This window comes from Anser cygnoides, chromosome 1, assembly GCF_040182565.1.
Source record: "Anser cygnoides isolate HZ-2024a breed goose chromosome 1, Taihu_goose_T2T_genome, whole genome shotgun sequence".
Lineage (NCBI taxonomy): Eukaryota > Metazoa > Chordata > Aves > Anseriformes > Anatidae > Anser > Anser cygnoides.
Window position 1 is genome coordinate 80,547,628 of NC_089873.1, and position 17,373 is coordinate 80,565,000.

General features: G+C 38.7%; 1 protein-coding gene across 1 annotated transcript in view; it reads left to right on the forward strand.

Moving 5' to 3' along the window:
• Positions 1–17,373, forward strand: part of ANO2 (anoctamin 2) — a 204,411-nt gene that overhangs the window by 151,842 nt on the left and 35,196 nt on the right. The window contains exons 15-16 of the mRNA XM_048046752.2: positions 7,820–7,894; positions 14,773–14,974. Coding sequence (XP_047902709.2) covers positions 7,820–7,894; positions 14,773–14,974 — 277 coding nt within the window. The remainder of the gene's footprint in view (positions 1–7,819; positions 7,895–14,772; positions 14,975–17,373) is intronic.

The window sequence follows — 17,373 nt, forward strand, 5'->3', positions numbered from 1 at the left end:
TTCTTTGTGCTTCATGACTGGAAGTATGATCCTCACCTATCATGGTATATGTCTGTTCCTTTGAAAGGAATATACATATAAGTATCTTGAGGCACAGGACCTTGGCTACTCTCACATCCTTTCACAAAATTTGTAACGTGTAAAGCCACGTGAGTGGCCCATGTCAGGGCAGGTCTGTAGCCTGTGGGAGATCTGTTTCCAAGCACATTGAAGAGGAAGAAACACAGCTGTGGGCTTGACTGATTGATTAAATTCTGACTAAGTGGCCTAAGCTAGCAGAAAAGCCAAGAGGATCCCTGATCACCATCTCTAAGACCCTACAGCCAAGCGCAAAAGTCTGCCAGTAGATGCTGGCAAAGTTGCAGCTAAATGCCAAGATTGGAAGAAGAAGATAGGCAAATTCAGCCTGGAAATAAGCCACACATTTTCAACAGCAAGGATAATTAACATTTGGAATGACCTAAAAATTGTCATGACTAACTGTTCTTCACAGAAAAGCTCAAGTTATGATTAGAAGTTTTGCTAAAAAGAAGGTTAATTAAAACACATTTATTAGCCTCATAGCAAAAATTATATGAAGAAAGTTCTTTGGTTACAAAGGAGACCAAGACTGGATGTTTAATAATAGCCTTGTTTAGTCTTAAATTCCATTAATTTCTATAGAACTGAGTATCAGTACTGAGACTTGCACACTTCTCTTAGCTCACTCTTCTGCATTGCTACCGCACATAATTTAGGACATCTCCATTAAGATCCACTGAAAGCTATTAGAGTGTTAGCACTATTCTGCATGTTTCAAAGACAGATAAAGTTTTTTAAGGTCTTGAAGTCCTTCAGCTGACTCCAAACGAGTCCTGTCTGTTCATTTTTCCATGTGCAAGACCAACAGAAAACACTACTCAAAACCAGATATCTTTACTGCTAAAATCCCCTTAACTGCTTTTTAGATAAGAAGAATAGAAAATGATCTTCTCTTCTGTAATGAGCCTTAACACAAAAGCATTATGGGATTGTGAAGGTAAAACTTCTAGGGCTAGCTTCAGACTGGAGCAGGCACAGGCATTGGCTTATAGTCAGGGTGGCAACAGTTTCATCTTTCAGAAGTCTGGGAGCCCTAGTACAGGGTGGAACAGCCCCACGAAACTGTATAGTTTCCTAGATGCCATTGTTGGCCAGATTGCAAGGCCAACAATTGCAAGATTCCAGGAATATTGGTGTGCCTTAATTGTGCCTCCTTTTGTGTTATCACCCTGCCATGTACTGTTTTCAAAAACTGCCTGCACTGCACTGGATCTTAGCTTCTTTTAACCTCCAAATAGCTCAGAAGTATCCCTTTTTCCTTGCCGCCACCTTATTTTTTGTCCAAAATAGAATTAGAGGGATGCTTTATTTCAGAAGAAGCTTTTTTTTTTCATATCTTGAACCTGCAGTATACATGTAGTATTTTGGGTGTTACTCATATATTGAAGATGAGGGCCAGATGGGATCCACCTAAGGATACCGAGGGAGCTGTCAGAAGTGCTCGCCAAGTCACTTTCCATCATTTATCAGCAGTCCTAGCTATCAGGGAGGTCCCAGTTGACTGGCAGATAACAACTGTGATGCCCTTCTACAAGAAGGGCCAGAAGGAAGATCCAGGAAACTACAGGCCTGTAAGTCTGACCTCGGTGCTGGGGGAGCCCATGGAGCTGATTATCTTGAGCACCATCACACGTCACGCACAGGACAACCAGGTGACCAGGCCCAGTCAGCATGGTTTTACAGAAGGCTGTTTGACTAACCCTATCTTCTTCTATGACAAGGTGACGCACTTTGTAGATGAGGAAAAAGCTGTGGATGTTGTCTACCTGGACTTCGGTACAGCTTTTGATACTGTTTCCCCCAGCATTCTCCTGGAGAAACTGGCTACTCACAGCTAGGATGGGAGTACACTTTCTGGGTAAAAAGCTATCTGGGTGCCTGGGTCTTTGCAGATGACACCAAGTGGTGTGCAAGTGTTGATCTACTTGATCAGGTGACCAAGAAGGCCAACAACATCCTGGCTTGTATCAGAAACAGTGTGGCCAGCAGGACTAGGGAAGTGATTGTCCCTCTGTACTCAGCACCCTGAATACAGTGCTAAAATTTGGGCCCCTCAGTACAAGAAGGACATCAAGGTGCTGGAACATGTCCATAGAAGGGCAACAAAGCTGGTGAAGGGTCTAGAGAACAAGTCTTATGAAGAGTGGTTGAGAGAGTTGGGGTTGTTTAGCCTGGAGAAAACTAGGCCCACGGGAGACCTTATCACTCTCTACAACTTCCTCAAGGAGGTTGTAGTGAGGTGGAAGATGGTTTCTTCTCCCATGCCAAAAGCAATAGGACAAGTGTAAATGGCCTCAAGTTGTGCCAGGGGAGTCTTAGGCTGGATATTAGGAAAAATATTCTTCACTGAAAAGGTTGTGCAGAATTGGAATAGGCTGTCCAGGGAAGTGGTTGAGTTGCCATCCCTGGAGGTATGTAAAAGATGTGTAGATGTGGTGCTTAGGGACACAGTTTAGTGGTACACTTGGCAGTGCTAGGTTAACAGTTGGACATGATGATCTGAGAGGTCTTTTCTAAACTAAATGATCCTATGACTCTAAGGACTGTATTTGATGCCACAGTTCTTATTACTAAATGCTCATTTTGACACTTTATTTATTTATTTATTTATTTATTTATTTTTACACCTTTTAAATGTTTTGTTTCTACTAAGAAAAGTGCAGATATAAAAATGGCATTTATTTGTTTGATGCTTCCTGGGTGTACTTAGAGATGAACTTCTGGATTTTGTCATCAGAAATATAATTTTACAGCATTTTACTCTTTCTGGCTATTCAAGATCTTATGAAGCCAAGAGAGAGGTGTCCTGGATTTTGTTCTTCCCTGAGTATCTTTTATTGAGTTCCACTCAACTACTGCAACCTTGCGTAAGTCCAGTGAAGTCATTCGGGTTGCCCAGGTGCAATTGAGTGAACTGCCTGAACTGCAAAACTAGAGTAACTAAGCAGGATGCAGAAGAAATAACGTATGTTGCTTTACTCCCTGAGTGTGGAGTGAGCTGGCATGGCTGATGGTTAGAAACACCTGTTTTGAGGAGGTGTTCTCTTGTGGGAAAATATAAATAAATAACTGAAAGAGTTGTGATCTGAGCAAACTGGCTGTGGTCTGATTCACAGAGAAACATAGAACTAGTTTTGCAAAGCTCCTTGGTGTTGTCCAAGTGCAGTATATTTCCAGGCTTCCACAGCTCAGAGGCCCACCTGAGGATGCAGAGCTGCACATGTTGGATCCTAGCCAAGTTAGGTAACTCATAAGCATATAAATCATCCTGCAAAACCTAGATAGTGCTCGAATACAACTGCAAATAGAGCATTGTATTCAAAGAATCTGGTGGAAAGATTTTTAAATTTATCTATTGGCTTGTCTTGCTTACCACAGAACTATAATCTGCGTTAAAAAGTTTTCTGTCTTCATGTAAATATTTCCCTGCAATAGAGTTTCCCTTGGGTAATGTGCCAGTGTGACATATCTGCCACTGAGATTTTTACCTGAGTGATCAGTTTCAAAGTGTTATGTCAGCAATTATATCCACCTCTTGAACTGCTCCAAATAGATAACTTGCCTATTTGGATGAGTTTTCATTAACCTTCAGGTAAACTTTTCTGCCCCTGTCTAAATCCAAGAAATATTCTGTAATTAATGTTATTCACTAGAATGGGATATGTGCCATATCCTATGAGAAATCTACTAATAAATTCAACGAGTTTAGAATAAAACATAGTTACTAGCTGCAATGTTTAAGTGTAACACTGATTGCAGACAAGGTGTTCTTGATAATTCACAGTACAGTCTTTTAACGGCTAGATGGCACTATTGCCAGAGAGTAGAATCAGGTGTAATATAAAATACCAAGTGAATTTACAGAGTTGGATTTCTTTGCAAGAGCTATAACAGAAAGTAACATTCTGCTGCCTACTACATGATCAAAATTTCAGAGTTTGGTATTGCAATTTCTGCCCTGCATGCTAAGTAACTCAATATTTTCACCCAGCTTTTTCTTACTTCTCATAATGCCTTTATAACTCAGACATGTTCATTTCTCCCTTTGTCTTGATGCTATACAGAATGGCAAACTCATGAAAATGTTGTATAAGATTTATAAAGCACATGCATGAAAGAGAAAGCTGACCAGGTGGTATACTGACCTTCTCTTCCTTTATCTACTTGTACTTTGTCATTTACACCCACCCTTCTTCCTCATTTCCACCTTTGTGTCCTCTGTTACAAGAAGAGACTGGGAAAACACTTTCAGTGTCTTTCATTCCACTCTGAATGAGAACTCTATTCTATCTGCATTGCCTTGCTCAGTATTCAGAAGCAAATATAACATTCCTTATGCTGTTGCACCAATGTCATAGATGTACTGGACATAGGTGTCAATGTGTTGGCAGTGGGGCGCTGCAGAGGTGGCCTCTTACTGGACATAGCTGGTTTCAGCCTCTTCTAACACAGCTACAACAGGAGACAGATGAGGCCATCAGCCAAATTCTTGGCACATCAGAGAGAATGTTTTTAGGAAAAGGTAAAATGCTACAAAGGCAGAGGATAGAGAGTGAAATATATGTATATATATACAATAAATAGCTCTGTGAGCACTAAACTGAGAGAAGACAGAGGCAGAGAAGGTGCTCCAGCCACTGGATTGGAGATTTCTGGAGCAGGTATTATGTTGTAGTTTGTGGAAAGGACCACGCCACATCAGATAACTGAACTGCAAACTGTGGAAAATACCCTGCTGAAGCAGGTGGCTGTTTCCTGAAGTAGTTTCAGCCCATGGGATGATCCCACACTGGAGAAGGGAGAAAGTGTGAGGAGGAAGGAGCAGCAGAGAGGAGCTGTTATGGATGGATCCCATAGTCCCCTTTTCACATCCTCCCTGCACCACTTGGAGAGACATGTAGAGGAGTCAAGAATGAAGATGATCCTGGGAAGAAGGGTGGAGGGGTGATGTTTCTAGTTTTGTCTTTGTTTTGCACCATCCAAGTCTATTTTAACTGATGATAAATTGAATTAATTTTCCCCAAGTCTACTCTGCTTTGCTGTAATGGTACCTGACAAGTGATCTCCCTGTATTTATCTCAACCTACAGGCTTTTTCATCTTACTTTATCCCCCCATTTTGTTGAGGAGTGTGGGCAGCCAACCTATGTCAATTCCCCAAAAGAGAAAGGACTATTTTCTTCATGTTCAGCAAGGCAGTATCTATGGGATGCAATCATATTCCATTTAGTTATTTCCAGTAATAAATTAAAATATAAAGAGTTAGTTATCCTTTTAAATTTTTATTCCAGGAATTTATTTTATTGAACATATCAGGAACAAAGTGCTTTTGGAAACCAGAGATTTATTTAAAACAAGTATTCAGATGTTAAACCTAGGGTTTCCAAAATGAATGGTGGTGCTAAGTGTCTGTACACCTAGCACTTTTCTGAGAACATACAGTCTAATAATTGGAGTCCTTAGACAGATCTGATGTTTGGACCCTTAGCTGGGTTAATCCTAATGTCTCTTAATACTTAAAAATGCAGGGTTAGGCACACTTTAGCTTCTGATTCTCATCTCTAAAAGTACTTACCAATCATTTCTGTTTCCCTAGTTTTTCTCCTTCCTTCCTGCATCTATCCAGGTTTGTATTACTTAGAAAAAAAGAAAAAAAAGAAAAAAAAAAACACCATAGGAGGAGCAAATAGGACAAACAGAGGTTTTGGCTATTTATTTTTTCATAATAGGCAACTGCTTCTTAAGGTATTCCAAAAGGCTGAGATATTATCAGGAGTCTTTCAGCATGTGATGTTTTTCTTGACTTGGAAAGTCAGTAGATCATGTCGGTACCCTGTCTGTTTCAAACTACAGTAAATGTCTTGCATCACCAGATATATTGAGCAAGGAAAACAAAACCAACCAACCAACCAAACAAAAAGCATGAAAACTTTAGCCATTTTGCCACTCATGATTTGGGGAGCACAATTCATGATATGTGAATACTTGAGCTTAATATTATGATTTCTCATTCTCCAAAATTCCTACTGCTAGAGAGATTTTTGAGTTAGTTTTCTTTGATATTTTTTTTTGGCTCTTCCTGGCCCTTTTGCATAAATCACAATTTTCTCCTTCTACTTCTGTATGGGTATAAAAGATTTTTTTTTTCTTCTTTTAACCATTTTGGCTAATATCAACTCATTTTCCAGTTTTGCTTCGCTAGTGTTTTTCCCCTAGTGAAATTGTTAGACATATTGGCCCTTAGCCCCAGTCAAAGTGTATAGTAACTCAGAACTTCGCTATGTCCTGTATAATTGCTGAGTGGTAGATGCCAAAATGAAATGAAATGCATCTGTGCTTTAACAGAAATTCTTTTTAAAGTAGCCTTCCAGCTAAATGGTGGACTCCATTAGTTCTGTATGTAGTCTTTATTTACTCCATACATTGGGCCAAATTATTGATGCTTCTGCTTGGCGTTGCTATGATCTTGTCCTGCCAGCATCCTCCCAAAGGATACATGCTTAATTTGTCTGAACAGTTGAGCTGAGAAGAGGGCGTGCTGAACAACACTACTTCTCACTTGCTTTAGGTACCATCAAAGTGGTAATGGTTGTGTAGCATGTCTTCAGCCTAATTCCACATTTCAGTAAACTCCATGAGAAAATCTATGAGTACATTTCTCTAATTAGAATATAACGCTGTACTATTGGTACTTTGGGAAAGCTTTTTACAGAGACATAATATTCCTAGATTTTTATTTTTATCTGAGGACAATCACACAGTAGAAATAGTTTATTTGAAACTTTTGACCTGAACTTTAATCCGATTTAAATTAATTTAAATTCAGAACAACTCTGGGTTAACTCCAGTGTAAATAGAGTCCATGGGATAGCAATGGTCTATCACAGAAATGCAAACAGCAGATCGCTCTGAGTCCTTAGTTAATTTGATTATATAAATTTAGTTTAGTTTAAACAAAGTAATGGCCTTCTTATTATTTTAAGAACCCTATTTTGAGAGGAAGGAATTGTATTTCTTATATAAATCCATTTTCGAATGTCTTCTTTAGATGTGCACATTGAGAGAGATGGGGTTGAATAGTTGTAGGAAGGGTAAAAGCATACCATATTTTACTGATCATAGTTGCTTTAAATTATTCAATAAAGAGAGAGATGTCATTTGCACATGAAGAAAACAAGGTTGGTAGCAAAAATTACAGAGGAGCTGTGCCTTTGTAATTTTTCTATTCTATACACCAAGTACCAGGAGAAAGATTGGAATGTCATTGCAAGAATGACCTTAGTGGCCACATTCAGCTAATGTAGCCATTAGACAAAAATCTGTGTTTTATGGTCATAAGGATTCTTTTTATGATTTCTGTTGAGGACTATTCTTCTGAAGTTTTGCAAGAAGGAATTTAAAATGAATGGTTGTATCTTAAGGGCTTAATCCCAATACTATGAAATTTAGAAACACTTGGATACATTTTTTCAAATACTGAAATCATAGTTAGTTTTTTTTTTTTTTGGGGGGGGGAGGGATTTTTCAGACATTTTCTTTATAGTCTTATTTACCATTTTACCCTCTCTTTTTCTCAACTTAAAATAGCAGTGTTCTAAATCTTATAATTATCTTCAGTTCTATAACAGGAGTACTGGAATTGAGAAACATTTTTTTCACTAACAGATCTTACTAACTCTAATATTTCCTCTTGCACAGTTCCGTAAAATTCGTTACTTTATCTTTGTGTTTTGTCACAGGATGAAAAGGACAAACTGACTTGGAATGATCGTATACCTGGATATGCAGCAAACTGTGGACTGATTTTCTTCATGGTAAGATAATCTGTATATCTCTAGATTTATTAGGTGTGAGAAACTTTGTGATGAGCTTCTTGAGTTCAATCTTGAATTAATGCTCTCAAAGATGTTAAAAATCTGCAGAAAGCTACAGTAATATCCTACATTTCATGAGAAATATGTCTCCTACCAGGAAGATTCATAGAGTTCAAAGTCTATCTCCAGCTTTATCCTCTTTTTCCAAAGACTGCTTATGGGAGGACTGTTGGCTAGATGACTTGCTGTAATGACAGCATCTTATTGCTAGATGCCACCTCTCCACAGAGCTTCTGCTCCATCCTCCATTACCTGATAAACGGAAGCCCACTCTGTATTTTTTTGCATGAACAGTACTCAGTATGTTCTGTGAGACTGATATTTAGAAGCATTAAGCCTACTGAACAAGTGATGTATAGGTGAAATAAACATTCTGCTGTGAAGTATTTGTCCAACACATGTGCAGTGATGGACTATACTGTAGTCATGGAAGACTATGGCATTCTGGAAACAAGAATAAAGTGGGCAGGTCAGGCTACTATAAAGTGTGGACACCATTCTCCTAGAGAAATTTTTAACAGACTATAAACAAACACATCAGCAAGCTGCTAGACTTTGTAAGCAGCAACAGGAAAGCCTGCCTGATAAGCCTTACATTACTTTGTCAAGGATCCCATTATCCTTCTAGATATAGAAATTACTGAATGAAAGCATGTGTTCACATCCAGAGGCAGTATAAAATGGCAGTGAAATGTGTCTGTTTGTACCACATGAACCTATGACCTGAGAAACTTACTCAGGGACTAATTTTTTAAAAAATACTTAATTCTTTGTATTTCTAATTTACTATACTTCACATATACTACAACACATATCCTGTGAGTATTTAATTTCTTTTTCTGTTATTTTATGATCATATTCAAGCCAAATTCATGCCTGCATATTTATAAATATGTATATGTATATGTGTGTGTATATATATAATGTATAAAGGACTAGGGAAGTGATTGTCTCCTGTACTCAGCTCTGGTGAGGCCATACCCTGAATACTGTGTTAATTTTTGGGCCCCTCACTACAAGAAAGATATTAAGGTACTGGACCATGCCCAAAGAAGGGCAACAAAGCTGGTTAAGGGTCTAGGGAACAAGACTTACGAGTGGTGAGGGAGCTGGGGTCGTTTAGCCTGTAGAAAAGAAGGCCCATTGGAGACCTTGTCACTCTCTACAACTACCTCAAAGGTTGTAGTGAGGTGGCAGTCAGTCTCTTCTCCCAAGTAACAAGTGAAAGGACAAGAGGAAATAGCCTCAAGTTGTGCCAGGGCAGGTTTAGGTTGGATATTAGGAAAAAATTATCCACTGAAAGGGTTGTGAAGCATTGGCTGTCCGATGAAGTGTTTAAATCACCATCTCTGGAGGTCTTCAAAAAACATGTAAATATAGAGCTTAGTGACGCGGTTTAATGGTTGACATGGCAGTGCTAGGTTGGACTAGATGATCTTAGAGGTCTTTTCCAACCTAAATGATTCTATGATACTATGTATGTGTAGTAGGGTAGGTATATTTTATGTACATACTAGGTATATCACTCATACACATTTGCACATGTTTACAAAATTTTGAATGACTGTTGTCTTCCTAAGGCCACAGCAAACATTTGCTTTTTAGGCAGAACTTCTGACTGGCATTATCTGGGACCTTGCTTAAAGCAGGGTATTTTTCTTCTCTGCACAAATAACTGAAAATTGTTTGCATTTTATCATAAACCTTAATTTTTGTGCATGTTTTCACTTATCTGGATTAGAATCATTGGAATATCATGCTTATTTCTGTAAAATGTTTTCTTTTTTTGGCTAATGAAGAAAAAGAACAAGAAGAAAAAGCATCAAAATGGAAAAGTTACAAGTTCTGAGCGTTAAAGTCTCAAAACCAGTTCAAATGTTACCAGCAAAATCGTAATACAGGTTAGAACTAAGCATATAGACCTGATTTAACTTTAACAAGTCATTCTTTTGCAGGTAGAGTGCTTACGTGGTTCTCTCAACTTTAACCATGTTAAAGTCTCCCTTAAGCATGAGCTTAAAGTGCTTTCCTGAGTCATAGCTTATGTATTACTGCCACTGCTTACTGCAACATTTCAGAGAGAGTTATAAAGGTGAAATGTAGAGCTCCAGTTCTTTAGTTCTTGATAGTGACTAGAGGAACTCTGCTGGCTTTCACCATTTGTAATGGTGTCCGCAATCATTTTTCTAGAATATGTTGAGCATTAGTAAGACATAAGCACCTGCAGTAGAAAACTTATAAACCATGCAGGAAATTCAAGTCAATTCTTGGTGAGGGAGAGCCAGCTCCACTCTCACATGTGAAGCTTACGATCTGCTCTTTAGTGCATGTGACCTTACTTTTTTTCTGTTAGATTAGTTAAACAGTGATTGGAAAAGCCAGACGAAAAGTTTGCTGTCAGCTTGTGCAATAGAATTGCATACTGTATGAAGTTCAACAAGGCCAAGTGCCGGGTCCTGCACCTGGGGCGCAACAACCCCAAGCAGAGCTACAGGCTGGGAGATGAGTGGCTGGAAAGCTGCCTGGCCGAGAAGGACCTGGGAGTACTGGTTGATAGTCGGCTGAATATGAGCCAGCAGTGTGCTCAGGTGGCCAAGAAGGCCAACAGCATCCTGGCCTGTATAAGAAGCAGTGTGGCCAGCAGGTCTAGGGAAGTGATTGCGCCCCTGTACTCAGCTCTGCTGAGGCCGCACCTTGAGTACTGTGTTCAGTTTTGGGCCCCTCGCTACAGGAAGGACATGGACGTGCTCGAGCGAGTCCAGAGAAGGGCGACCAAGCTGGTGAGGGGTCTGGAGAACAAGTCTTACGAGGAGCGGCTGAGGGAGCTGGGCTTGTTCAGCCTGGAGAAGAGGAGGCTCAGGGGCGACCTTATCGCTCTCTACAGTTACCTTAAAGGAGGCTGTAAAGAGGTGGGGGTTGGTCTGTTCTCCTACGTGCCTGGTGACAGGACGAGGGGGAATGGGCGAAAGTTGCGCCAGGGGAGTTTTAGGTTGGATGTTAGGAAGTACTTCTTTACCGAAAGGGTTATTAAGCATTGGAACGGGCTGCCCAGGGAGGTGGTGGAGTCACCATCCCTGGAGGTCTTTAAAAGACGTTTAGATGTAGAGCTTAGCGATATGGTTTAGTGGAGTACTTAGTGTTAGGTCAGAGGTTGGACTCGATGATCTTGAGGTCTCTTCCAACCTAGAAATCTGTGATACTGTGATACTGTGATATACGAAAGTAAATATATCTCACCAATGTCTGTGTTATTATTCACACAGACTAGTATTTTTGGCGGTGAGCACTACATAGATATAAATGATGAAATCTTGCATTTATATATGAGTGTGCACATATATTCCACATAGGCACAGGAGGCTTAGGAACAGATATGCACATGCACACACACAAATATGTTGCAATTTTCAGTGCTGCAGAAGTGATTGCTAAATATTTAACTCCATCTTTTCCAGGCCAATGGGATATCGCAGACAAATCCACAGATATTTTCCATAAAGATGCCTACACTGCAATAGAACAATGTTGTCATGTTCTGCCCCTCTCTCTCCCAACTTTACATACGATTGTTTCCCTGATAATTCTTGAAGGTGCTAGTGTTTTTCTTACCTTAAGACTTTTCTCTTTATTTTATATTTTGTGCACTTTTTAACTCCCTTTTCAAGCAGAATATCCTTTCAAGCAGAACTCTATTTGTTTTTCCATCCTTGCTTTTCTCAGCTAGGTATGCTGTTTGTTTCTTTAAAAGGGCAGGTTGAGAAAAAATGATGGGTTTGGTTCTCTTGCCCAATCGGTCTCCACTCCTGTTTATATTATTATTTTACATGCTTACAGATATTTTAAAATCTGGTCAGAGTTCTTTTGCTGTACTCAGAAGTACAACAAGTCTCAGCTGACTGCATTGATTTAAGCAATCTCTTTTGAAGAGATTTTAGAATAGAAGTTCACAAATCTTTTTTGTGAATTTGCCCAGTAAGACAGATGGTAGCAGGGACTCTAGGACAAGATGGCCATAAACAACTTCGGCTTGTAAGTCATTAGTAATAAAATATGTCACAGTTTATAAACTCTACACTTAGAAGGTACATGTTGCAGTAAAGATTTCTGAGTATGTGATAAAAACGTTGGTAGCTGCTGCAAAAGAGTGGGATGGCATGGAGCCTTTCTTTGTGTTCCTTGTGTTTGGCTCAATCAGAATAAGGAAGAAAACGAATTAGTGTCATGGCAGAAGAGTTCATCCTGTTCCTTCTTTTGAACCCTACTGTCCTATTCCTTCCCACATGGCATAATACTTGACTCTGGAATAGTCCCACTGGGGAGCCAAAGAATTGTTCGGACATTAAATTGTTATCCTACTTGGATGAAGGTATCAGTCTAGCCCACAGGGTTTTATGGCTTCCTTCTCAGAGCTAGTATACTTTCCTGTTTGTCCTCATTCATACCAGGCTCAGTAGGTGACCTTTTCCGCAGCCAATTTTCACATCTGTTTCTAAGCAATTCAGTCTTTGACAGAATAAGTTTAAATATTTTGTGAAGAAGCTGTCTGCCATAGTAAGGGAGAGAACTGGCCAGAGGGAAAACTGACAGCTACGACAAAACCCCAAATAGGTACCTGAACGGTGTCTTTCTCATAGGGAATTTGGGTAAGAGATATATTTTCAGGAACGGGATGAATTCTGTGAAGATACAGGAACCCCTCCCTCAGTGCCTGTCTGGGGGAGTGAGAGCAATGCTCTCAGTTACTGTGAGGTCCTACAAGTTTCCCTCAATTCTCTTTTGTTGCAGGATGCACAGATAATGAAGGATCTAAAGGAGTATTTTTCCATCTGTACCTAAGTGTATGTTAAAAAACATCTAGGCAACTGAGGAGTTTCTGATGCCCTAGTGCTTTTGCAATACCAGAATGATACATTTGATCTTACTTTGCTGGTTTTGCTTTTCCACCAAAAGAGTGAAAATGTCAAAAAAATCCACAGGAGAAAGAGAAAGAAAAAAACAATATTTGGAAAGTGATTAATAAGAAGGAATCTGTGACCCAAAATAAAATTAAAATAATAATAATAAAAAAGTGTGACTCCAGAGGTGACTCCAGAGGTGAAAGGTGAATTAGATTAGTGCCAGGTGATGCTGTTTTGTTTTCTCTCATTACTGGGGACATTACCTTCAACTGTTGTGAACAAATAGTGGGAAAGTTAGGTAATAGTTCTGATCTTTGGGTCCCTGCACCACTTCTGTCACAGTGAGAGCTGAGCAGATAGTATATTTCATTTGTATGTTTGGTAGAGATAACGAGAAAAATAGGCAGGAAAAAACAGAAACAGCTTTCTCAACACAAAGAAAACTACAAGAGGAAAGGAAATAATACTTTATGCCATTTGAAATGCTTTCATTCAAAGAGGAAAGGAAATAATACTTTATGCCATTTGAAATGCTTTCATTCAAAGTGTTTCATGTTCAGGTTCTTTTTTTTTTTCTTTTTTTTTCTTTACACCAGAATTTAAATGAAAAATATTAGCACAATGCAAAAACTCACCAGTGATCTATATTTCATTTAAAATTAATGAAACATTTATTTAAAAAAGGCAAAATAAGTTATTTTATTAGATTTAATGTCTTATTACAGTTTTCTCACAAAAACTATTTGTGAATTCTACCAGATATCTCCAGAAGTTTCTCCAAATATATATATATATTTTTAATGTGTACTATTTCGCTATCAAAACAAAATGTGCCTAGGTTTCTTCTTCAACCTGTAATATAACTCTGACTCTTGTTCTTGTTCTTCTGTTATAGTACCATTCATAAGACAACCTCCCCCGTATGCAAAGGTTCAATAAAGCATTGCTGGGTCATTAAAATGAACTGTTAAATTTTGTTAAACCCATGCTGTGAATCTTGGCCCCTAGGCCCACTGAAATAATTACATTGGTCTAATCTTTCACATTTAGGTAGTCTCTTTCATCTGAGGACCTCAAGATGTTTTACTTAAAATAATGAATGCACACTGGAATTCTTGCCAAAGGCAAAAATGGAAGGGAAAAATATACCTGCTCCCTCTTTCCTGCTATGGCTATGAAAGTTGGCTACTTTTTATTACCATTTCACTTCATTTATTTAATTATTTATTTTGAACCAGAACACACAGCCCTGGGAAATTCAAATTCATCTTGTGGGAACCCGACCTCTAGTAACAGGGCTGACTTTTCTCATTTCATGGGACAAAACTAGCCCCTGAAGGACCTCAGGACATCACCTGATTTCTGGGACAGAAATGTAAAGTGAAGCTCTCATAACCCATCTTTATCTTAAAACAATAATAGTAAGGGAAACATTTATATGTTTTAATTTGTGGCACTAGTTACACAAACAGAACTGATATGAGAAAATAAAGTGGCACTTCTGCAGTGACTATTTCCTTGGCTGCACATACATGTAGACCCTTCAGTCCAAGCCATCAGAACCTATTGCCAGGTAAAAGATCTTGACTTTTAATCTGCATTTGAACTCGAGACACCTGAGTTTCACCACTACTGCATGGATAATGTGTGAAGCTTTATCTGCAGAGGAAATGCACTTTTTCAGGACTTCTTATGCCAACTCATAACTCTGCAGCCATTTGCTTTATTATGTCCCTGATAGACAGTTTTGAATTCTCAGATTTTAATGTGATTATCCCGTTATTATTGTGTTGCTTGAGGAAATAACCACACAGCGCCAAGTCATGGAACAAACCCAACATATAAATCAATGTTTCTGTTAAACGCTAGTATAACACTAGTATCATACTTAAACTAACCAATCTGTACATTTCTTTGCAGATTATGCTGACATTTTCAGCAGTGTTTGGTGTGATCGTATACCGAATTACTACAGCAGCAGCTTTGTCATTCAGCACAAATGAGACAACCAGGTCAAATATTCGAGTGACAGTGACCGCAACTGCTGTCATCATTAACCTCATTGTGATACTTATTCTTGATGAAATTTATGGAGCTGTTGCCAAATGGCTGACAGAAATTGGTAAAGCTATCTCACCACATTCCTCATTAATACATTACATGTATTGACATGAGAGTATTCAAGGAAGTTCTAATAGGAATATTTCCCACTGAAGAGTGCCAGTGAAAATATTCAGGCCTATGGGGTAAGATGCTCAGACATGCCTCTGTAAACTGGGGGTCTAAGCCACAACATGCAATGTGCCACTAATAGGACTAATTAGCCTGGCCATAATGCCACGTTAATGCAGCTGTGCTAATTCCAGGATCTCAGCTGGTATTTCTGCATTGCACTGGCTCTGTGCCAAGATCCACTTATCTAGAGTTAGTTGAGAATTTTTGACCTGGTATGTATTTTTATATATAGTTTTACCTCTAGGAGCTGAAAGTCAGTGGATTGTTACAAAGATGTTGCTAGCTCTTTGAAGCAAATTCTTCCCATGTTATTTATATGTTGTGATTTTTACAAAGTCCCGACCACTCAAAGGGTTTTTCTGCTGTTATAGGGAGATGTTTGGGCTGGGCTTTTTTTGTGATATCTGTTACAGTTAGGGGGTTGATTTTTTGATGATGTTTTGTTGTAATAAGCCTGGCAATGTATACTAGAGTCTTTTAAAGGTAAGTCAGTCTTTTGACTACTAGAGAGGTTTAGACTGTTTTTTTTTGTTTGTTTGTTTTCTTTTTTTGTTTGTTTGTTTGGTTTTTTTTACGTGAATTAAGTTAAAGATGTTTACTGACAGGGCCCTAATATGAGATTCTTGTAGCCATTGTTAAATATTGCTTCCCATATTTTTATACATCACCTATAATTCTAGATGCTTCAAAGGCTAGGAACATGAAGTCAGTTGTTCAAAGCACTGAAAGTCAATCAGCAACCACAGAAGCCTATAACTGTAGTAAATGCCCTGATTGTCAATTTTGGGGTGTCTAAACTTAGCCATCCAAATTAGAAAATTTTTAGGATAGGAACCTGATGCACTCATTCAAAATTTTAGATTATATCCCTGTAAAACTACAGTGATGTAAAGTTTTTTGGATCTAGCAGACTTCAGGTTAAAACCTTAGGAACTCAAGACTTCTGTTTCTTATCCTCACTTTCTCAAGACAGTTTCAAAGTCAAAAGTGAAACCACCTATTTTAGTCCTATTTTTTTGAAGAACACCATAAAGTAAGGTTTTGTAGTTATCATACAGGTCCAGTCCTGAATTTTTGAAATAGATCCTGTGGTTTTACCAGTAAAGAGAGCTTGATAGTTTAGATTACATTCCAAGAGTATTTGAAAGAAACAAAACCAAAGTAAAGCATTTTCAAAAAATGTCGCCATATGGGGTTAATTTGTTTGTTTCTGTTTTGCATCAGGCTTCGGGCAGAATCTAGCAGCATTACATAAACGCACTCTGTGCTAGTGTGTTAAGGAAGCTAGTGTTTCCTATCATTCAGGTTAAAATTGTGCCCAGATTTTCAGTTTCACGCAAGTGAAAAGCTGCTAATGGCATTTGACCTGAGCAATTCTGTCCTCTGCACTTCACCTTCCCAGATGAGAAATTGCACAGTGGTTAGGGCATGACACTGCTGTGTGGAAAGAGATGAGGTTGAGGCTTCTCTTCCTTGGCTGGTTCTAAGCAAAATCTGGGAAGTGCAAGTCACTGCCATTACCTCTGTGGGACAAACACAAAAGGAAACTATCACCATGAGAAGGTGCACAACTCTGAATTGTGAAAGAAACAAGAATTTCTTTCTCACTTGCAGATTATTCTTCCCCTGTCACTTTGCATTTCATTCCGGTCTTGCTAGCTTTATTTAGGCAGCATTCCTAATTAACCATGAAGTGTTTTGTTTAAGAAGGATCCAGTCTGAGTAATCTCTAGAGCTACAAATTACGTAAAATAGAAGATTCATTCACACAGCTTTCTCCAGTGCTTGGCTCAGATGCCAACTGCAAACAAACTGTTTTTTTTTTTTTTAAATTACAATTCATTCATGGTGATAAATGCTAACCTTGTGAATTTTCATTTTGCTGAGCAGTGCAAAACATTCTTAATTCTCTTTTCACACTGCAGTTAATAGAGAAGCTGAGGAACATGTTTGTTGGGCTGGAGGAAAAGGTTTTGACAGCATAGGGTTCTATTTCAACACTGAACATTCTCAATACTTCGCTTGGGTGGAAAATTAAGTACATCTATAAGCACAAGAATGGTGCCTATGATATCAGTGGCATTCTTTATAGGTTCAGACTAATGCATCTGCCTCTATACCTGCTGAAGCTGTACTTGGGAAAAAAAAAAAAAAAAAGTAAGAAGACAGTAGTTTTGTTGTAAGTAATACAGAGAGCTAGTGCAGGATGCGTTAGGACCCACCACACCTCTTGTTGGTCCAGCAAAGCGGAACACTATTGTGCCTTTTTTACAGATCAGACCAGCA